Here is a 22,467-nt window from a genome sequence, read left to right on the forward strand (position 1 = left end):
CCGCGGTGCATTAACTAGACAGCTGTGGCGGCTGATGTCCTGGCTTGGAGCTAGGAGCTTGCACCTCTCCTGGAGCCGACCATGCCGCTCCCACAAATAATGCGCTCTAATTACGTGTCAGGAGCAAGTGGCCCAACTTACCGCAAATAAGTAGACAATTTACTGCAAGCGGCTTCCAGGCCGTGTCATCTGCACCCGGAGCCTGGCTCCGAGTGGGCGGTGGACTGGAGGCGGTGGTGGCCTCCAGTAGCACTCCAAGATAAAAGCGTCCATCTTTGGAGACTTCAAGAGCATGAAGTGGTAAGCCGCAGAGTCTGCACGTGAAGTGGCCGAGAGCCCCGAGTTCAGGGCCTACTTGAAGGGACTTCCGGGGATAATATGCTTCCAATAGAGTGTCTATCGACTTACCCGCTTCCGGACTTTCCAATTTATCCTGCGGCCAGCCAACAGTCGGAGGAGCCGGCCAGGATTGCGGAATAAAATAATTAATGTTCCGGCGCGTTACATTTTCCGGCTTCTCGGCATTTTGATTAGTCATTTATGGAGCCGCTTTCTCTCCGGAATCCGGGGTCCGGAATCCGCCGGATGGGGGTGATTAAGCGGCGCGCCATTTGTCAAATTCCAGAGGTAAGGCAGGGAAAGGATAGGAGTCCTTACCGCAGGAGGACTAAACTTTTAATTAGAAACTATGCGTTGCAGTTATGTGTGGTGGCGCCTCGCAGCCCAGGATCCGGGCTTGATTAGCTGCCAGACTGCCAAATTCCTGGCCCCAGACGCCAGCACCCCAGACAGTAAAATGGACTCGTCGTACATATATAAGCTTTAATTGTTCGTAAGTGTACACATAGAGTAAAATATTTATTTATTTTGGATAAAATATTCCGTTCAATTTGATTGAACGGCTGTGCCTCAATCGACCAAAGAAACGTAATGAGTACGTGGTAAAATCGGGGGACAGCCGGACTAGCATGCTACGTGGTCATGTAGGTGATCCTCTGCCGCCGTCCGATCCGTCCCGCCGATCGATAGAACCTTCGACTGCCTCTAATACCAGACCCAATTGCCTTGCCTGGAAAGTGTTAAAGTGCGGGAACTGGCTGGGAATCATATCGGCAGATATTCGCTCTTGCTTGGTTTTCTGTTCGCTTTCGAATTGCACAATAATATTATAGCATTATAGCTCGATATAAAGTGGTGGTAACACACACAAATACACATTCATAAACGGTTAACGTACATCGAAAAAAATTGATTTATGTATATCTGCTGTATATATCTGCTGTATATATCTGCTGTGTATATAGATCCGACTACGATAAGTTTTGATTTGTAAACAATTTTGTTAGTTTAAAAAGTGGTTGGGCTCTCTACTACTTTTTAACTTTAAATTTTGCTTGGTTTGGGCCGGCGGCGCCTTTGATTTGATCCGAACGGAGCAAAAGTGGGAAGATCTAACGCAGGGATGGGGTTTGAGGATTGGGGACTTGGGATTGGGACTGAGACTGGGACTGGGACTTCTAATTACAACTAAAGCCACCTCCGTTCGCGTATCACACTTAAATGATATACTCAACTTGTAGGGTTGAGAGTAGTGGGGGTGCCCGGACTAGGCGGTCTTGGGATCTGGCCCGCGCCCGAAATTCGTACAAAGTTGGTTCGAAACTTAACTTATGTGTCGTACAATAGGTTCTGAGTCCTTGCGCCAGAGCGGCTGAAACTGGAGTGTAAATTGTGTCCTTGCACTGTATCGCTAATATATTATATATGCTTGCTCGTTATCCTGTAGTATATTTATTGATGTATACATATATGTATATAATATTGGGTATATAATTCTATAAGATATATATGTGTAAACTTCTGTTCGTGTGTCTTCTCCTCTTGTAACTTGACATTTTTGTTTCGTGTAGAGGATTTGTGTGTAAGGATTCAAGGATCCAAGGATTAGAGTGGGGAGAGTAGTCGTCAGTGGTTAGCCAGAAGTGTGAGATCCGTTCGCTAGAGGTCAGGGGTCAGGGTCAGGGTCGGGGTCAAGGTCAGGGGGATCAATATAATCAGTCTCGTTTTCGAAGTAGAAGTTAGTAGTGGGTTAAGTTCCGAAGGGGGTTAAGCAACTGTCCGTGTGGGCGTGCCGTGTCCCGTGTCCCGTGTTAATGGCACAGTTTCGATTCGTTTCGAGTTCCACACGACACATCCTCCTCGCACACATCCTGCCTGGGAAAATGCACTTGCTGCCGGACCGGACTGCCGTCGGAGTCCTTCAAATCTCATTACTTCACCCTCAATATTGTTTCTGGCCCTTATCAGGTGGCGCGCAGCCGAGTCCCGGCTCCTGCAGGACCTGCTCTAAGGCTGTAAGGCTCTGGAGTTGCAACCTCTCAAAGCGGCTTCTGTTGCAGGTGTACATACTGACCAGCTTCGGCGCAGCGGCTTCCTACCTAAGTGGCTTCGGTGGAAGAAAAGAGCTTAAGGTACAGAAATACATACTTCTAAGCTAAATGAGTCCAATAACTTGCAGGCTAATGACATTTTAGGGCCGTAAGAGTAGTGCAAACTTAACGTATACTTTATCGAATGGGGCGATCAAGGTCTAGCTTAGCGGGCTAAGTTCAATAGGTAAGTGGTAAGTGGTAAGTGGTAAGTGGTAAGTCTACTTAAAATGCATTAAAATAACCTTAAGAGTACAAAGTAGTAGGTATTACCTTTGCCGTGCGACCTTACACTAGTATTGGTTGGCATTTCCCTCTCAGGTCATTCGCAATTCGTTGTTCCGTTCACTTTCTTTTGTTTTTTTTTGTAACATACATAGTTCCTGTTCCTGTGTCTGTTCCTCTTCCTGTTCCTGGTCCTCCTCCTGAAATTCCGATGCCATCTCGTTCTTATTTTGCCGTCCAGGACTCTCCACCGATCAAGTTCGGTTAAGTACTTGCCTAAGTTTCCTGATGGAATCTCTCCCGATGACATTGCCGCTTTCCCAGGAGAGTTTCCACCTTCACCGACTCCGACTCCGACTCTCCCATCCTCCCATCCTCCCATCTCCCCATTTCCCCAACCTGCATTTTCCATATTTCCATTGTTTGCCATACACACACACACACACATGCACATATTCGTACGTATGTATGTATTTCAAGGGGACATTGCTGTGTTTCTGTCTATGTGTGTGTGGACGTGCACGCTAGTGTGTTCTTGTGTGTTCATTTTCAATTTGTTTAAGTTTTTTGTGTTTGGTTTTTGTTGACTTTCTGTACCCAGAGCCCTTCTTGTAGTTGGTGTTGCTGTTGGTGTTGCTGTTGGTGTTGGTGTTGGTGGGTTGGAGCTGCCGCTTCTTGTGCACACAGCCCCAAAACAATGTGGAAACTTTGAGCTTATTTCTCCGCTTTGTTCTCTCCGGCCGTCGCTGTTTACAGTTATTTTGGCCTGGTTTTGTTACAACTCCCCGCCCGCCCACTCCACTCTCCCATCTCCATCTCCATCTCCATTTCCGTCTCCACCACGCCATCACCTTCCCCTCGAACGCCTCTGGTTCTGGAGAGGCATTAGCTATCTCCACCAGGAGTGCAAGGGAGATTTCACAATGGAGGCGGAATCGACGCCATTGTTGTTCTCTCCTTCGCCTTTGTCTCAGTCCGGTTGATTTAAAATATAACCAGATCTCAGGTGAACCCAGGCCGAATAATGAAATAATTGCATTTGAGCAAACTATCTCCCACGCCACTCCCACTCCCACTCCCACTCCCACTCCAATCCAATCCAATCCACCTCCCTCTCCCATATGCAGATTTTTTCGTCTCTGTCCCCGAATCGAAGAGAAGCAACTCATCATTATCCGTTAAGTGTATTGTCAAAGGGTATTAGTGGGCTTGCGGTACAGTTGTGTGGCGGGAGTGTGGCAGGTTCGTACAGCTAAAGAAGGTGCCACCCCCCGAGCAACTGCCCCCTTGTTCCCTGCCCTCTGCCCTCTGCCCTCTGCCCTCCTCTTTGTTTCCCTTCTTTTTTAATACGTTTCATTTCGTTTTTGCGGACCTTGGTTAAGCTCATTAAGGTTTCTACTCGACTGCTCTGAGTCCCATCCACGTCAAGTGGAACTCGGGCCGAGGGCGGGCCAAGGGGGCGAGGCTCGAAGCTTAGGGGCATCGCCGGCTCCAGAGGAGGGGCGGGGCTAGCCGTTCTGTCACGTCATCAGAGATGTGATTTAATGTGAATTGTTTCAGTTTCAGTTTCAGTCTCATTTTCAGTTACTGTCACTGCTTTTAGCCAGATTTTTTTTGTCAGCTCGATCCGATGCATCGAACTCTAGGCCAAATTGGATATTAAGTTAGTATCGGATTAGCCCGCTCCTCCCCCTTCCTCCTTTAATCTGTACTCGGGAATCTGCAGTTTCGCGTTTTTTTTTTATTCATTTTGTGTAGAGTACTAACGGTATTTTCGGTATTTCAATACCACACAACACAGAGAACTGTTCAAAAAATATGTATGTATGTATGTACTTATTTGCAAGATCTTGGTTATGATAATGGCGCCCCAAAAAAATGTACGCCCATCTCCTCTTCCTCTTGCTCTTGCTAAATCCCGGCGCTAGACAACTACTGCTTCCTATCGAATAGGTACCATCTTAAGTTTTTGCGTTTATCGGCTAACTTGGCCAATCGAGCAGCCATTAAAAAAGTAACGGAACATCAAGTAACGGAATTCGCATTCAAAGCTGACAGTTGCAGAACGTAAAGCATAACGGTAAACACAGTACAGTACACAGAGAGAAAAAAGGAGTCAAAGTAAACACAGATTAATAAAACATTTAAAAACGGGTAAAGTCATGCAGAAATTCAAATAGATACACACAGAGAATCAAAAAGAATGCAATAGTAAGTTTAATATTTTTTCTTCAGCGTAGAATTAAGTCTAAAGTTTTCCCTTTTTGAGCTGCTCATTGGCTTCGTTTTTGGTTAAGTTATTTTTTATATTTTCAGCTCTTCTCAAAATCTGTAAATTGAGCTGCTTAATACGTGTATACTGTCGAGTGCCTTGCAGATCGAAGAGCACTCCGATTTTTCTCAGTGGTTTCTCTCCGTCCTGATTCCCGATTTCTCGGGCTCTAGTCCTTGGGTTCTTCCTATCTTAAATTCCGTTTGAAACCACGCGTTTAATCGAAAAACAATAATAGGTGGACAAAATGGACAAGACTCTCAAAATATAGTGCAGTTTCTTGCCCTTCAGTGGGTCTACCCCTTCTGATCGACTATTATTATTTTTTTTTTTGGTTATTACGTAATACATATTACGTATTCCGACAAATTCAGCTTTCTTTCTTCTATTATTTATTTGGTTTCGTTCCGAGTGTCGTTTCTGGGGACCTGTTTTCGGGATTACTATTTTTCGGGTATGGTCAAAATTATTGTCCGCAGTTGCCGGTCTTGGAATTTTCAGTTTTCGGGATTTGGGTATTTGGGTTTTTGGGGTGTTGGGGTGTTGGGGTTTTGGGGTTTTGGTAAAGGACAGTGGGTGTGGTGTGTGTTGTGTCTTACAATTTTGTTGCCAATTGCAATTGCAAAAATGTATTATCCTGCAATTGGCTGTGGTTGGAAGTGTGTTTGCTTGCATTTCGCATTTCTCGGATAAATAATGATTCGAAATTGTGTCTATAATTAGGTTTCCTCCCTGTAGATTCTTCCCTATACGTGTTCGTGCGTGAGTGTGGGTTTAGCGGCTCCCGGAGCCCGGAGACTCCGGCGCCGTACGTAAACATCCTCTGCTTGCTTCCGCTTCCGGTTGAGGCACTTCCGCTTCCGCTTTCGTCGCCACCGCCATTTGGTTGCGCTGCTGTTTCGATATTTCCTCTCCTACTCCCGATCCGATCCGATCCGATCCACTGCCAGGTGGTTATCCTCGCCATCCCATGTATCATGTATCCCCTGATTCGCCTTCTGCCGCTGCCCTTCCTCCTCCGCCTCTTCGTCCTCTCGTCCTCCTCTGTGATCCTCGTCCTCCGTGCCTTTGCTTCTATATACAGTCAGTCTCTCTCCTCCTTTTCCTCCATATCCTCCAGGGGCTTCAGATCCTCCTGATCCTCTCGCCCAGACAAGCCTCCAGCCAATCCTTCGCCTTAAATCACAAAGAGATCGCTGCAGCTGGAGGAGCTTCGCCGCTTCAGGTTGATGGCCTTCTTGAAGCGCAGCACCGAGGATATAAACACCTTAGTCCTGGCCGTCAGCTTCTTCACCACCTTCCGATTGCAGCTGCTCCTGCGTCCCCCGCCGCCGCCGTTGCCGTCACCATCCTCCTCGTCATCGCTATTGGCGCCTCCGTCCCGCACCGCTCCGTACCGCTCCTCTCGACGTGCTCCCAGCTGGGAGTCGTCCATGGCCCGCAGCTGCTGGCGGCGCTGCAGCTCAGCCAGCGCAGCAGCCGCCGTGGAGGTGGTGGTGGCGCCGTCGAACGAGCGACGCTTCCGGAACGGATGCCGATGCCGCAGACTGGCGGCCAGAATCTCGAACTTGCCCAGCCGGCCAATGTTGACGCCGCTGCTCGTTCCACCCTCCTCCAGGTCGCTTTCCCCGCCCATCCGCAGGATGCTCTCCAGGTTTAGTGGCCGCCGGTTGGGGTTGTCTATCCGGTCGCCCCCGTGCAGCTGCAGGGCCAGATCATCGAAGCCCCCCAGCGTCTCCTCGTCGCCCTGGCAGACGCTCATCTGCCGCACCATCCGCCGCACCGGCAAATGCATACCCCGGTGCTTCTGGATCGTGCTCTGGAGGTTTAGTCGCTGCAGCTCCAGCTCGGTGAGCAGCCGCAGGCGCTGCGGGTTGAGCTTAACCTGGGCCACCACTCCCACCAGCAGCTCATCCACGTTGTGGTCCAGCCCGGAAGAGGTCTCAATGAACTTGCATGCGATCTCCTTGGCCACCTTCCGACCCACTGAAATGAAAAATACAAGAAAAATGCGGTTTTCAAAGAGTGGCTTCAGCCCAGGCCTTAGTCCGGGAGTTGCAGTCAAATAAATGGCACATACTTAAATGGAATATATTATCAATTATAAATATAATATAAAACGGGCTTTTGTTTTTTATTTTTTCTTCGATGGGCCTCCTAGAAAATTGGAAATCCGGAGATATGTATGGATGCACACTGCGGAGGCTGTATCTTGGGGAATAATTATCCGATTCCAAAAAGGGATACCATCCTAGAATCGTGGAAGAATTCTCTTTCAATCTGCATCAAAACCCTGGAATGTAATTTTTTTCGATTTTTGTTTACATTTTCCGATGGATCCCCTTGGAAATGGAGAAAGTCGGGGAGACCGAAAATATGGCCACTGCGGAGGCTGTATCTTGGGAAATATTTATCCGATCCCAAAAAGGGATACCATCCTAGAATCGTGGAAGAATTCTCTTTCAATCTGCATCAAAACCCTGGAATGTAATTTTTTTCGATTTTTGTTTACATTTTCCGATGGATCCCCTTGGAAATGGAGAAAGTCGGGGAGACCGAAAATATGGCCACTGCGGAGGCTGTATCTTGGGAAATATTTATCCGATCCCAAAAAGGGATACCATCCTAGAATCGTGGAAGAATTCTCTTTCAATCTGCATCAAAACCCTGGAATGTAATTTTTTTCGATTTTTGTTTACATTTTCCGATGGATCCCCTTGGAAATGGAGAAAGTCGGGGAGACCGAAAATATGGCCACTGCGGAGGCTGTATCTTGGGAAATATTTATCCGATCCCAAAAAGGGATACCATCCTAGAATCGTGGAAGAATTCTCTTTCAATCTGCATCAAAACCCTGGAATGTAATTTTTTTCGATTCTTGTTTACATTTTCCGATGGATCCCCTTGGAAATGGAGAAAGTCGGGGAGACCGAAAATATGGCCACTGCGGAGGCTGTATCTTGGGAAATATTTATCCGATCCCAAAAAGGGATACCATCCTAGAATCGTGGAAGAATTCTCTTTCAATCTGCATCAAAACCCTGGAATGTAATTTTTTTCGATTTTTGTTTACATTTTCCGATGGATCCCCTTGGAAATGGAGAAAGTCGGGGAGACCGAAAATATGGCCACTGCGGAGGCTGTATCTTGGGAAATATTTATCCGATCCCAAAAAGGGATACCATCCTAGAATCGTGGAAGAATTCTCTTTCAATCTGCATCAAAACCCTGGAATGTAATTTTTTTCGATTTTTGTTTACATTTTCCGATGGATCCCCTTGGAAATGGAGAAAGTCGGGGAGACCGAAAATATGGCCACTGCGGAGGCTGTATCTTGGGAAATATTTATCCGATCCCAAAAAGGGATACCATCCTAGAATCGTGGAAGAATTCTCTTTCAATCTGCATCAAAACCCTGGAATGTAATTTTTTTCGATTCTTGTTTACATTTTCCGATGGATCCCCTTGGAAATGGAGAAAGTCGGGGAGACCGAAAATATGGCCACTGCGGAGGCTGTATCTTGGGAAATATTTATCCGATTCCAAAAAGGGATACCATCCTAGAATCGTGGAAGAATTCTCTTTCAATCTGCATCAAAACCCTGGAAGGTAATTTTTTTTCGATTTTTTTTAAATTTTTCCGATGGACCCCCTTGGAAATGGAGAAAATCGGGGAGACCGAAAATATGGCCACTGCGGAGGCTGTATCTTGGGGAATATTTATCCGATCCCAAAAAGGGATACCAATTTAGAATCGTGGAAAAATTCTCTTTCAATCTGCATCAAAACCCTGGAAGGTAATTTTTTTTCGATTTTTTTTAAATTTTTCCGATGGACCCCCTTGGAAATGGAGATAGTTGGGGAGACCGAAAATATGGCCACTGCGGAGGCTGTATCTTGGGAAATATTTATCCGATCCCAAAAAGGGATACCATCCTAGAATCGTGAAAGAATTCTCTTTCAATCTGCATTAAAACCTTGGAGGGTAATTTTTTTTCGATTTTTTTTAAATTTTTCCGATGGACCCCCTTGGAAATGGAGAAAGTTGGGGAGACCGAAAATATGGCCACTGCGGAGGCTGTATCTTGGGAAATATTTATCCGATCCCAAAAAGGGATACCATCCTAGAATCGTGAAAGAATTCTCTTTCAATCTGCATTAAAACCTTGGAGGGTAATTTTTTTTCGATTTTTTTTAAATTTTTCCGATGGACCCCCTTGGAAATGGAGATAGTCGGGGAGACCGAAAATATGGCCACTGCGGAGGCTGTATCTTGGGAAATATTTATCCGATCCCAAAAAGGGATACCATCCTAGAATCGTGAAAGAATTCTCTTTCAATCTGCATTAAAACCTTGGAGGGTAATTTTTTTTCGATTTTTTTTAAATTTTTCCGATGGACCCCCTTGGAAATGGAGATAGTTGGGGAGACCGAAAATATGGCCACTGCGGAGGCTGTATCTTGGGGAATATTTATCCGATCCCAAAAAGGGATACCATCCTAGAATCGTGGAAGAATTCTCTTTCAATCTGCATCAAAACCCTGGAAGGTAATTTTTTTTCGATTTTTTTTTAAATTTTTCCGATGGATCCCCTTGGAAATGGAGAAAGTCGGGGAGACCGAAAATATGGCCACTGCGGAGGCTGTATCTTGGGAAATATTTATCCGATCCCAAAAAGGGATACCATCCTAGAATCGTGGAAGAATTCTCTTTCAATCTGCATCAAAACCCTGGAATGTAATTTTTTTCGATTTTTGTTTACATTTTCCGATGGATCCCCTTGGAAATGGAGAAAGTCGGGGAGACCGAAAATATGGCCACTGCGGAGGCTGTATCTTGGGAAATATTTATCCGATCCCAAAAAGGGATACCATCCTAGAATCGTGGAAGAATTCTCTTTCAATCTGCATCAAAACCCTGGAATGTAATTTTTTTCGATTTTTGTTTACATTTTCCGATGGATCCCCTTGGAAATGGAGAAAGTCGGGGAGACCGAAAATATGGCCACTGCGGAGGCTGTATCTTGGGAAATATTTATCCGATCCCAAAAAGGGATACCATCCTAGAATCGTGGAAGAATTCTCTTTCAATCTGCATCAAAACCCTGGAATGTAATTTTTTTCGATTTTTGTTTACATTTTCCGATGGATCCCCTTGGAAATGGAGAAAGTCGGGGAGACCGAAAATATGGCCACTGCGGAGGCTGTATCTTGGGAAATATTTATCCGATCCCAAAAAGGGATACCATCCTAGAATCGTGGAAGAATTCTCTTTCAATCTGCATCAAAACCCTGGAATGTAATTTTTTTCGATTTTTGTTTACATTTTCCGATGGATCCCCTTGGAAATGGAGAAAGTCGGGGAGACCGAAAATATGGCCACTGCGGAGGCTGTATCTTGGGAAATATTTATCCGATTCCAAAAAGGGATACCATCCTAGAATCGTGGAAGAATTCTCTTTCAATCTGCATCAAAACCCTGGAAGGTAATTTTTTTTCGATTTTTTTTAAATTTTTCCGATGGACCCCCTTGGAAATGGAGAAAATCGGGGAGACCGAAAATATGGCCACTGCGGAGGCTGTATCTTGGGGAATATTTATCCGATCCCAAAAAGGGATACCAATTTAGAATCGTGGAAAAATTCTCTTTCAATCTGCATCAAAACCCTGGAAGGTAATTTTTTTTCGATTTTTTTTAAATTTTTCCGATGGACCCCCTTGGAAATGGAGATAGTTGGGGAGACCGAAAATATGGCCACTGCGGAGGCTGTATCTTGGGAAATATTTATCCGATCCCAAAAAGGGATACCATCCTAGAATCGTGAAAGAATTCTCTTTCAATCTGCATTAAAACCTTGGAGGGTAATTTTTTTTCGATTTTTTTTAAATTTTTCCGATGGACCCCCTTGGAAATGGAGAAAGTTGGGGAGACCGAAAATATGGCCACTGCGGAGGCTGTATCTTGGGAAATATTTATCCGATCCCAAAAAGGGATACCATCCTAGAATCGTGAAAGAATTCTCTTTCAATCTGCATTAAAACCTTGGAGGGTAATTTTTTTTCGATTTTTTTTAAATTTTTCCGATGGACCCCCTTGGAAATGGAGATAGTCGGGGAGACCGAAAATATGGCCACTGCGGAGGCTGTATCTTGGGAAATATTTATCCGATCCCAAAAAGGGATACCATCCTAGAATCGTGAAAGAATTCTCTTTCAATCTGCATTAAAACCTTGGAGGGTAATTTTTTTTCGATTTTTTTTAAATTTTTCCGATGGACCCCCTTGGAAATGGAGATAGTTGGGGAGACCGAAAATATGGCCACTGCGGAGGCTGTATCTTGGGGAATATTTATCCGATCCCAAAAAGGGATACCATCCTAGAATCGTGGAAGAATTCTCTTTCAATCTGCATCAAAACCCTGGAAGGTAATTTTTTTTCGATTTTTTTTTAAATTTTTCCGATGGACCCCCTTGGAAATGGAGAAAGTTGGGGAGACCGAAAATATGGCCACTGCGGAGGCTGTATCTTGGGGAATATTTATCCGATTCCAAAAAGGGATACCATCCTAGAATCGTGGAAGAATTCTCTTTCAATCTGCATCAAAACCCTGGAATGTAATTTTTTTTCGATTTTTTTTAAATTTTTCCGATGGACTCCCTTGGAAATGGAGATACATAGTTGTGGAGACCAAAAATAAAATTGTAAAAAAAAATAATAAATTGGGAAGTAGAAATCCTTTAACGGCATACCTCTTATGATTGATATAATGATTCCTTATATTATTTCATAAAATATTTATATTATATCGAAAGAAGGGTACTTACTTTGTCTGGAGACCTGGCGGTGTCGCTCGAGGTCCGTCTTGTTGCCGACTAGGATGGCGCCGCGGGTGAGTAGCATCTCGTTCTCCTTGAGGTATTGGAGCACCCGCTCGGCGGCCTTGAAGGTGTTCTTGTCCACGACCGAGTAGACGACCACGAAGAGGTCGATGTTGTAGGTGGCGCAGAAGGCCTCCGTCTGGAAGGATTTATTTGTTACTGGTGGCAGTTCTGTCCGCGGATGCCCAGAGTCGAGGCCCACACATGATGCCCCAGTTTATTCATAATTCTGCCACCATAATTCTCCCCACTTGTGTCCTGTCGGAGCGGCAGAACATTCCGGCAGGAGCGACAAAGTGTTAATGACATTTGACAACTGTTTCCAGCGGCAGATGGGACAACATGGCAGGCCGCCACCATGCCACAATGCCACAATGACGGAATGACAAAATGATATAGGGACTGAATGACAGAGGGGCGACGGAATGGAGAATGCCCCTATGAATGGCACTTAACCCACAAGCTGGCGCAGCTTGACCCACTGGGCGGCAGACTGCAGCGCAATCAAGTATCTCTGTGTGGACAAAGGACGAAGCCAGGGACAGGACTCACTTACCGACATCTCGCAGGCTGGGTGATCGATAATTTCCAAGTCCGTCTCAATGTTATCTACCAGGACGGAGACGGTCTTCTGGCCGTAGTCGTCATCTGAAAGGGAGAACAATGGCCGTTAATAATACGCTAATGGAAGGATTATCGCGCACATCATAGGTGCGTTCTAATTAAATATTCCGCAACTATCTGCGATGCGCCTGAAAACATTCTCCCCCGAACAAGGACCTTCCCGGGAAATTGCAAATTAGCAAATTAAACTTACTTGCTAATCGGTGTTTGCGAACCACGGCAAGGACTCCCATTTACATCGCAGAATAATCTAATTGAAAAAGCAACCCGTGCGCTGCAATAAGTTTTGAGTTGGCAGGATTCCGCTGAAAAGGAATGCTTTCAAAATAATCGCCACTGCCAAGCACCCGGACAGGTGTGCATGTGTGGGAGGACTGTTCTGTGTAGAGTCCTCTATGGCCAGTATCCTTTAATGCAGTGGCACTCTCCCAAGTTGCAACACTCGCGGACTGGCTAAAATCGATCAAATTGCAGCGACAATCCTTTCGCAGGAGCGAAGCTGGTGCTAGCTGGTTTGGGGAGCGGTGGGCTAGTGGGCTAGTGGGCGGGGCGACCATAAAACCGTAATCAAAGTGATTTTATTTGCCCAGCAAGTTAACGTCGCAATTGGTGGGTGGTGGCTCTGCCCTGTCATTGAGTCGTTTTTTAAGAGAGACCCGTTTCGAGCCATAAAACGTGGAAACTCCACAGTCCGGATCCGGTCCGGGTCTGGGACCGTAAAGCCTTTGTCGCCGTAAAGAGCCACGTCACCGAGGCACTCGCAGAAACGATTACCAACTATTTATGCTCCCCCTTAGATACCCAACACGGATACAGGATATTTATGAACTGCCTGTTTGAAGGACTCCCCCTAGCTTCGATTTTGTTTACACTTTGAAGCTCTATTGTTTTTGTGCCCGATTTCGCTCAGTGCCTGAGCTCCGCCCAATCCGCGCTGTGTCAGCACTTTGACACGAGCCAGCAGGATAGCAAGGATACTGGCGAGGATACTGGCGAGGATGCAGAGGAGGAAGCCGGCAAGGATAACGAAGAATAGGACAATGGGGGCGGCGACAATAACTGCAGTTTGCGTCCGACTCTGTTTGCATTCAGCTGTGGCAAATATTTAGACGACAGTCGACCCGCATCCGGACGGACACCCTGCTCCCTGCTCCCTGCTCCCTGCTCCCAGCTCCCTGGCCGCTCCTCCACACCTCTGGTTAATTTGCATGTTGCAAGTAATTTTCCGTGCGGAGGCGGTGCCGCAAAAATTGAATAGAAAAAAATGAAGGGAAGGAACAGAAAAGAAAAGAAGGCACAGGTGCTGTACGGTTGTTTTGTGGGAGAAGCCGCCTAATGGCAGGCCCGGGTGTCCCCCGTATCCTGGATCCAGGCTCAGTCGATTAGTCATGCCATTGCCGAAGCAATTATACAAGTGTTTGAGCCAAGAAATCTGGCCCAAACTAAAGGCCAGACTATCTATTTGGGCCAACAGGTGTAAGCCAACATTTCAATTAAGTTTGCCAGATAAGCCTTCCAGAACTAACCAAACACGCGAGTTGGCATTAGCTGGAAAGACTAAGAGCTTTGTTTTAAAATCGGAGCACACGTCCTGGTCAAGATTAAGCTGAGTCGGACATGAAACGCCATAAATCCACCAACTGTCCCAACTAAAGGCCAAACTGCGAGGCAAAACATGGCCGGAAACATTGGCCATTGGCCATGCAACGTGGCTCGAACTTGCGTGTTGCCAAAAGCCCAATGCAGAGGTCCTGCATCGGCACTTAGCCCGGCCCCGCACACAATGGCCACAATGGCAGAGGCCTAAACAGGAACAGTCATAAAGCATAGTTCGCCGAACCTTTGGGGCAATTAGGAGCAGGAATTTTATTATGCCGAGCTCCCGAGCGGAGCGAGTGGCCAGTTTCCGCGTGGGCGCCGAGTCCATCACAGGCACAGGACCTCTTTGAGATATTAGCCAGCGCGCCCCAACAGACTCCACTGGCCACACGCGAGCCACATGTCCTGGCTGGCGGGGCGGAGGAGTGTGGAGTGTGGAGAGCGAACTGCCACAGGGGCGTGGCAGTTTGTGGCCTAATGAACGGAAGGCGCTGGCCAACCAGGAACTGCATTTGCTTTTCCAGCCGACTATGTAATTGTTTTTCCGACCAAACTGGTCATCCGAAAGCGGTTTAGTCGGAGATTTGAACAGCCCACCTTTGTGCAGCAGAGACAGTGGCTGTGTGGCACGTGTGCTGCCACAATTGCAACACAGTGTTGCAACAAATAACAGTAGTCGAGTTGTTTAATTATTGCCTCAGCTGGGAGCCCGGGTCTCCTGGGATTTCGTAGAACTTTCAAGTTGATCGAATTTCTTAAAAACCCCTGCCATCCCCAACAGCCCCTCTGGACCAAATGCCATTTAATCCTCCCCCAGTCCTCGGTCGCATCCTGTCGAGAGCAGACTCAAGCCAGTTTCCAAAGGATAAGGCAACAGTAATTACTTGCCAGCCAGCCAGCCAGCCAGCCAGCCAGGCACTCGACTCGATACACGCTCGAATAAAGACTTGCTTTTCGGGAAACGAAAGGGTAATTCGATATTATTGGAATTGAATTAATTCGGGGGAGCTGGGAGAGGCCAGGTCTGGTCAGGAGCAGAACTGGTCCAGAAGGTCTGGAGCAGCAACAATCCCCCACATGCCATGGCTTGGCATGGCGCATCCTTGGCCTCCAATTTATTAACCAATTATTGGTCCACCTGTGGCCACTCCGTTCTGTTAACAGAAAAGCGAGCTAAATGCATTTTCCGGCCAAGGTGGCTTTGAATGATTCCATTATTTTGAATGAAAACTGGGAGTTGTGCGGCTAATTCTGATTCGCTCCACCAGCTCCGAGGATGTGTTGACTTTAAGTGGCTTTCGGGGGAGAACCTACTCCCCCCCCCTCGAACCTACTCGAACGGAGCAGGATGTCAGTTTTCTCTTCCGCGGTTTTCCTTCCCAGACCACTCACTTGCCAGTCGAAAGTTAATGAAATTAGCGCCCGAGCTTTTCATATTTTATGACTTTGTGGCATAATTAAAATGCAAATGTGTTTGATTAAAGGTCGCATAGTAAAGAGGACGATGGGGGGGTGTATGGAAGGACGAACAGGACTTACCCAGACTCAGGTCGTAGGCGCATATATAGTCGGATGTGGTGAACTGGTAGGTCAGGGTGGTCTTGCCCACGCCGGAGCCGCCGAGCATGGCCACCTTGTAGGCGGGGACGGAGGGCGTGCCGTTCTGCTGTTGTCCTTGGGCGGCAGGATCCCCGTCGATGACTTCGCCGGATACGCGCGATGCGTTGCTAATAAAGTTTCGGTTTCGGGGAGAAATTTATAAGAATTGTAATGTAATTAGGGGGATTTTTCGTCTTTAATATATTGTGGGAATAAGAAACACACATCCAGGACCTGCGAGGCGGGGGCAAGGACTCGGGGTAATAACAATAATAAGCGGCAGCCGCCGTTTGTTACTCGCAACAAAGTGAACTGACAGCCCCGGCGGTGGCGTGGCAAGGACATGGGGCTTCTCTGACAATGACAATGAGATGGAAAATGCCAAGGCATTGTTGCCACTCATCTTCATCTTCATCTTTTCGGCTCCTCCAGTCCTGCCGGGAGGAGGACGCATCCGTGGAGTGTGTGTGCGTCGTTGTTAATGGCAGCGGAAATTGTGCGAAATTAGTGTGTTTGTGCCGCGACGTGGTAGCCGTGAAAATGCCGCACGTTTCCCATTGTTGTCGTCATGCCGCCGTGCTGCCATGCCGCCGTGCTGCCATGCCGCCGTGCTGCCGTGCTGCCAGGACCTGCCTGGCCTCCTTGCCGGGCTTATTGTCATTTTATAAACAATTTATTGCGAGCCACTTTGGCCTCCAACGAACCATTCATAGACTCGTTCAGCCATTGATTCCCCGATCTCGACTCGATGTACTCACCTATTGTGGCGGTCCACGCCGCTGTTTGAAGTGCCCGTCGATGCCACGGAGTTGATGGAACGCGACCTGCGACTCCTGCCGGGAGCGATGGGAGATTTAGAGACAAAAGCAAGAGCTTCCTAAAGGAGGGACTCACCTCAAGGAATCGCCCAGGTTGCAGACACCGTGCGAGGTGATGCTGAAGCTGCGCAAACGGTAGTACTCCATGTCCAGGTCCCCGGCATGGATCGCCGAGCGCCGCATCTCCGCTAAACGAGGCTGCAGAGTAAACAAGCCCGGAGGAGTAGACAGCTCTAAATAAGGGATTCCACCTCGCCAACTACCACTACGGTCTACGGACTACGGACTATGGACTACGGACTAGGGGCATCGGATACGGATGCGGATTCGGGACAAAAAACTTGTTTCTTACAAACTAAAAACATGGCTCTGTCTTTAAAAGACTGCCTTTTCAAAATATATTACTCTGCATATCCTATATCACTCTGACGATTCCACAACCATTTCAGTTCCTCTTCCTCGACTCCTCGACTCCTCGACTCTTTGACTCTTCTGCTCCTCGACTCCTCGACTCCTCGACTCCTGTACTCCTCGACTCCTCTACGACCTTTGTCGAATTAAATATTCAATCAAAAAAAGATTCCAGTGCCTCGAATTAAAAGGCAAAACGAAAACTCCCCTCGTATAGCATTCTCAGCAATTATAAAAAGATGAAACTCGACCGACAGGATGGCAAAGCCAAAATTTTATTAAATGCATTGTCCTTGCCGTCATTCCTAGCTGGAATCAAGTTCCCCGCCCACAGGACCCTCTTCGACCCGTTCGACCGACTGGCTGGAATGGTTTCAATTAGATGCATCGAGTTCCCTGTCTGAATAAAATCCTCTGGTTGCACATATCCTGTCAAGGATGGACGGACGGATGGATGGATGCCTGTTTGGTTGGCTGCTTGAATGGATGGATGGCGCATGGAAAGTGGCCGGAGGCTGGCTCTGGCTCTGGCTCTGGCTCAGGACCTCGGGGAGCGGCATGTGGCCGTTGCTTGTTCCTGCCAATTGCAGTGCCACACATTTCCCCGCGGGGGCAGGCACTCCGAATGCAGGGTATATGTATTTGCGGTTGGCCTTTTGGGCCTTTTCGTCCTGTTCGTCCTTTTGGTGCCTTTGGCCGAGGCGGGGATTACGACTCGAACAACTCGAACAAAAGTTGGTTGAGCTTCGAGTTTTTCGACAGGACGAGTGCAGTCTGTCCCCCAAAAAGGACATCCTTCCGAAGGGCCCAAAAAAGTATGCAGCACACAGGCCCAAAGACAGTTTGTCTTTTTTAAGCTGCTCCCTTTGGATACATCTTTCAGGGTCTGTGGGTGTGTGGGCTTCGGAGCCCCGTCCTTTCGGAGGAGGTAGTGGAGTGGAAGGGATCTGGGGACTGCTGCAGTCGACAAGCTCCTTTCTTTCCGCCGTCGAGTGCATGGAGCACTTGACACCATTCCGCTTTTAATGCCGACTCCGCCATTGATTCCTGCCGAAGGTTCGCGCTCACTTTAATTGCACTAGCCAGGACTGCCAGGACTGCCAGGACTGCCAGGACTGCCAGGATTTTGGTGAGTGCTTGTTTTTTCAGCGCATCCAGGAATCAATTGCGACTGCGAGCGACGGCGGCGGCGGCTTTCACGTGAAAATGATGAAGACTTTGAACCCGGCACGGGTCAATGCTCGCCTCGCCTGCTCCACTTTCGTCCTTCCGCCTCCGTTCTGTGAGTCCTCCCATGTGGCACTGGCAAGGAGCAGGTGCAGGTGGAGCAGCAGGTGCAGCAGTTGCACGTAGCACACGCGCTGCACCATTTTCACTCGAGCAATTTCACAAACTAATTACATTAGTTGCTGCGACTAGACAGACAAGAAAGGCTGGGCTGTTTGGGCCAGGATGTGCCATAAATCCCTCCCAACGACTCACAGCGCTGCACTCGTTAGGGAAAGGGCGGCTTTAAGCAAGTCCTGCTTAAAGGATTGCTTCGGAGAGCATACACTCATGAAGAAAGGATACTTTGTGCGGGAATGTGCCTCATATTTTCGGCGGAAGAGCTTACTCGCCCGACAACCACCAGCAACCACAACCATAGATATTCTTCAATGTGCCAAGTCGGCAAAAAGACGCCAGGCAGGTGGCAAAGTATGAAGTCCTGGCAGTCCCGGCAGTCCTCGCAGTCCTGCCAGTTGTGCCAGTACAGAAGGGGGCTGAGCCAATGACCCGGCAGCAGAGGGTCGTGTATCAAATGCTCAGTCATGCCGAATGCTGCAAACATGGCCCAAAAAAAGGCCCACCCACTCCCAGGCGAGTGTGTGTTATCCTTGGAGCCTAAGGATTTGAGGGGGCGGGGGCCCGGCTATTAGGAATATCTGACTGCCTGCTCCCTGGTGCTAATGGGTGTCCTTAAATGGCTTTTGTTCTCCGGGCCAAGTTGCAATTACTTGTCGCTGGCGTTGTTGTCCTTGTTGATGTCCTTGTTGTTAGTGCGATAATCCCCATGAGCCGGCCGTTTGAGCCCGAAACTAATATGGCCCGAGCATGACTTGGCGCCAAAAGAACCCGGCCCGAAATAGCCCGAAAGGATGACAGACAGGCAGGTGAATATTGAAATGCAAAGTGCCACTTTTCCAGCCAGTTGGTCGCTTTCCCCGTACTTTTGTTGTCTCTCTTCCGGTGGTTTAGTTAGTTAGTGAGTTTAGTTAGTTAGGTGGTTCAGTAAATGGAGTAAATAGCTGCACGTAGCACACAACCAAAGGAACTAAATAACCTGGACAGCATCGAGTTGGTGTCGTGTAAATTTGTCTCGAAATAGAAGGATATCAGGCAGTTCCCTTTTCTAAAACTCGAATTAAATAATTGTCCTTGAGTCTTGATTTCAGAATATTTCACCGTAAATTTCACCCTTATTTGTTTCGTAATCGTATCACCCAAATTTTGAATTGAGAAAAGTGCTCGGCGTATAGAGATCGGTTAAAATAAATGCGAAGCTTACTAAGGTCCTGCGTCCTTCGTGCTGCGGTTCGCCGTCCCGCCTACTTACTCACCCTGCGACTCTCCGCCGGCATGCTCGAGGTCCTCAGCCGCTGCCGATCCGCCAGGTAGCGACTACCGGGCGCGTGGGAGGCGGCCACCACGGCGGCGGCCAGAGCGGACACCGACGTGCTGGCCCCGGAGGACTCACCCACCCCACGCTCCCGCTCCCGCGGCAAGTGGGTCGGCACGTGCTGTTGCTGCATCTGCTGCTGCTGCTGCTGCTGCTTCTTCTTCTGCTGCTGCAACTTGGAGCCGCCCATGGCCTCCGAGATGGGGGACAGGGAGTCGATAGAGTCGCCGGTTGGCGAGTCGGTGGCGTCCGGGCCACTGGTGACCTCGGCGACAGCGGCCAAGGTGGTGCTGGAGCCGCCCAGGAGGCCCACGCCCACGGTGACGTTGAGGGAGCTGCCGCCTAGCAGCCCGCCTCCAGATCCGGGTCCCGGTATCATCATGTCCCCGCTGCCGGGAGGGTTGAGGGAGCCGACGGTGCCGTACTGCGGGGACACGGCCCCGGACATGGCTTGCTGGAAGGTCAGGACTCCGGCCAAGGACATGCGGTCCCTGCAAGGATCAGGGAAGAGAACAACATTAAGCCTAAATCGTAGCTAGAGGTTTATTTTTTTTAGCATTTTGTGTATCCTTTTCGTCCTGGCCAATTGCATTTTCGTCCCTAATTGGCCCACTTAGCGGGCTGATGAATACTGATTGGGCGGAGCCAGGACGAGTCAGGACAAGCCCAGCCGGCCGCACTGCAATTAACTCTTAAGAAGCCGGTCACAAAAGGCTTTCAGGCTCCCCAGGCCACACTGGGCCGGCCAGGAGCGAGTGAGCCACCAATTTAGCCCAACAAGTTTATTTTCGGGACATCTCCCGCCTCGCGGCAGAGGCCTGGCCAAAAAATAGCAAGTGATTTGAAAGTCCTGGCCACAAACTTTGCGAGGGAAGCCACACAGCATCTGAAATGCAATCTCTGCCGCATTCCACATCCAGGCACAGCCAAGTGGATGCAATTCATCCTTCGGCCTGCGCGGCAAGGACAATGGCACAATGCCGGCACATCCTTGGGCCGAGGAGGCCAGAGTTCACACAGTGGCCGGGTCAGGTAATTAGGTGGCCTTCCTCCCCCTCCTCCACTGGTATTGTTGGCCAAGTTTTTAATTATCATTTTTTGTTGTTTATGGGCGGCTGGGTGGCTGGGTGGCTGGGCGGCTGGACAGACTGGAGGCTTTGCCTGGCTTCCTCCTCCAGCTGCTGCCACTTTGTTATCTTTTCTTGGGCCTTCCCAGAGAGCACTGGGAGAAACCTGCAGCTACTTTCGGCCCAAAACCCGAAATAAACGGACTCCTACCTGGCACTGCTGCTGTGGGAAATCCTCTGCAGGTCCTCGTTGCCCAGCGGGGCTCCTCCGATGCTGTTCCTGGCGTAGCCGGTGTAGTCCGAGGTCAGACAGTTGGCGGCGATGGACGAGGCTCGTCGTCGGTTCAAAATGGGAGACTTCTGGGTTCGCAGGCTCTGCTGCAGGGGATAGGATTCACAATTCAGGGATGAGCCTGGGAGAGACTTGAGAAAGGGATTAGGGGAGGGACGTACCCGACTGCCGGTTGGATTCTGGGCGGCGTTGAGAAAGTCCCCGTAGGTGGTGAGAGGGGGGGCTTCCTGGCTCTCCCACTCCGTGTCGTACTCCATGTACTGATCCTGCGAGTCCTGCTGCTCCTGCTGGATGTAGTCCTGCTGCTCCTGCGGCTCGTAGTCGTACTGCTGCATCTGCTGCTCCTGCTGCACGTTGTATCCGGTGTTGTAGCCGGCGGCGTTCGAGGTACTGGGACCTTGGATGTAGTTCCCGCCGGCGGGGGTCAGGTTGGGACGACTCCCGAAGCCGCTCTGCTGCTGGACGCGCTGCAGGGCCGCCTCCCGGGTGTGGAACGCGCCCAGGCCGCCGTGGGTCGGCGGAGTGGGCAGGAGACGGTGCACCACGTGTGGCACGGGCTGCTGCATCGGCTGCATCTGCTGCGGCTGCTGCTTTTGCTGCTGCGGCTGCTTGAGGATCGGCTTGAGCACGTTGTAGGCCAGCTGGTGGGGAGCCGGCGAGGGCACAGGGCCCGGGGTGCTGCTGCAGATGCTGTCGCTCTCATCGCAACTGGCGTCTGAAAAGAAAGGATCAAAATCAAACCAAACACCCGAACTATTTGAGACAAAGGAATGCCAGAGGTCAGAGGGACTTAGGAGCGCCCGCCACACCTGTGGCCTACCAGGCAGGTGTCCTTGTGCCGGGAATTATGCTTCCAGAGCCCAAGTCAAAGTCAAATATGAAAGTGCCTTCCATTGTCAGACCCCAAAGAGCAAACTTTTTCGAGACACTTCCCCAAGTCCAAGTCCAAGTCCTTTCTGGGCCGAGTCCTGGGTCCTGGGCCGTGGGCGTTCGCCGTTTGGCGGCGTGTTTGCTTTTCTGTTTACATGTTTATGGCCGGGCTTCAGTTCTTTCTACATCCTGGCTCCTTTTTTTGCCGAAATGCCAGAAAAAATTAATAAACTTTGGCTGGGTGGGTGGGCGTGCCGTAAAAATTGTTGGTTAGACTTTGAATTTGGCAGAAAGGAGGGAGACGGCCGCCACACATGAGGCATCCTGCTCAGTGGCTCAGTGGCTCTGGTGGCAGTGGCAGTGGCTGTCCTGGAAATGCCAGGCAACCCGCCAGGATATACAGCCACTGGGTGGCCATAAAAATTGTTTTCAACGTATTTATGATTAAATTACATGGCTCTGACTCCGACTTTGTCTAGCCGGCTTTGGCGGGGCTTTTTCGTCCTGGTGCTTACTCTTAATTAGCGCCAGGCCCCGGGTCCTGAGGTCCTAAGGTCCTGAATTTGCATTTACGCTTCGCGCTTCCCCCCAACAAGTGTCTTTCGCGGACAGAGCTGCAGTTCAATCATTCGATTAATGAGTTTTCCATTTGCCAGGACGTTTGTCAGGATGTTTTTGTTTCTGCTCCGTAACGGGCGATTAATCATACCTCACAGCTTACGG

General features: G+C 48.9%; 1 protein-coding gene across 4 annotated transcripts in view; it reads right to left on the reverse strand.

Annotated features, from left to right (window-relative positions):
- Positions 1–808: 808 nt before the first annotated feature.
- Positions 809–22,467, reverse strand: part of LOC6503784 (chromatin modification-related protein EAF1) — a 38,454-nt gene continuing 16,795 nt past the window's right edge. For 3 of the 4 annotated variants that reach the window (XM_032452726.1, XM_032452724.1, XM_001963712.4), the window contains 9 exons: positions 21,036–21,589; positions 20,794–20,960; positions 19,457–20,006; positions 16,522–16,643; positions 16,386–16,460; positions 15,568–15,755; positions 12,362–12,453; positions 11,752–11,944; positions 809–6,912 (listed from right to left, as the gene is read on the reverse strand). In XM_032452726.1, the coding sequence (XP_032308617.1) occupies positions 6,104–6,912; positions 11,752–11,944; positions 12,362–12,453; positions 15,568–15,755; positions 16,386–16,460; positions 16,522–16,643; positions 19,457–20,006; positions 20,794–20,960; positions 21,036–21,589 (2,750 nt within the window). In that variant the 3' untranslated portion in view covers positions 809–6,103. Of the gene's footprint in view, positions 6,913–11,751; positions 11,945–12,361; positions 12,454–15,567; positions 15,756–16,385; positions 16,461–16,521; positions 16,644–19,456; positions 20,007–20,047; positions 20,738–20,793; positions 20,961–21,035; positions 21,590–22,467 lie in introns of those variants that run through there. The other variant, XM_032452727.2, reaches the window with a different exon arrangement.

Source organism: Drosophila ananassae, chromosome XL (assembly GCF_017639315.1).
Source record: "Drosophila ananassae strain 14024-0371.13 chromosome XL, ASM1763931v2, whole genome shotgun sequence".
Classification (NCBI taxonomy): domain Eukaryota; kingdom Metazoa; phylum Arthropoda; class Insecta; order Diptera; family Drosophilidae; genus Drosophila; species Drosophila ananassae.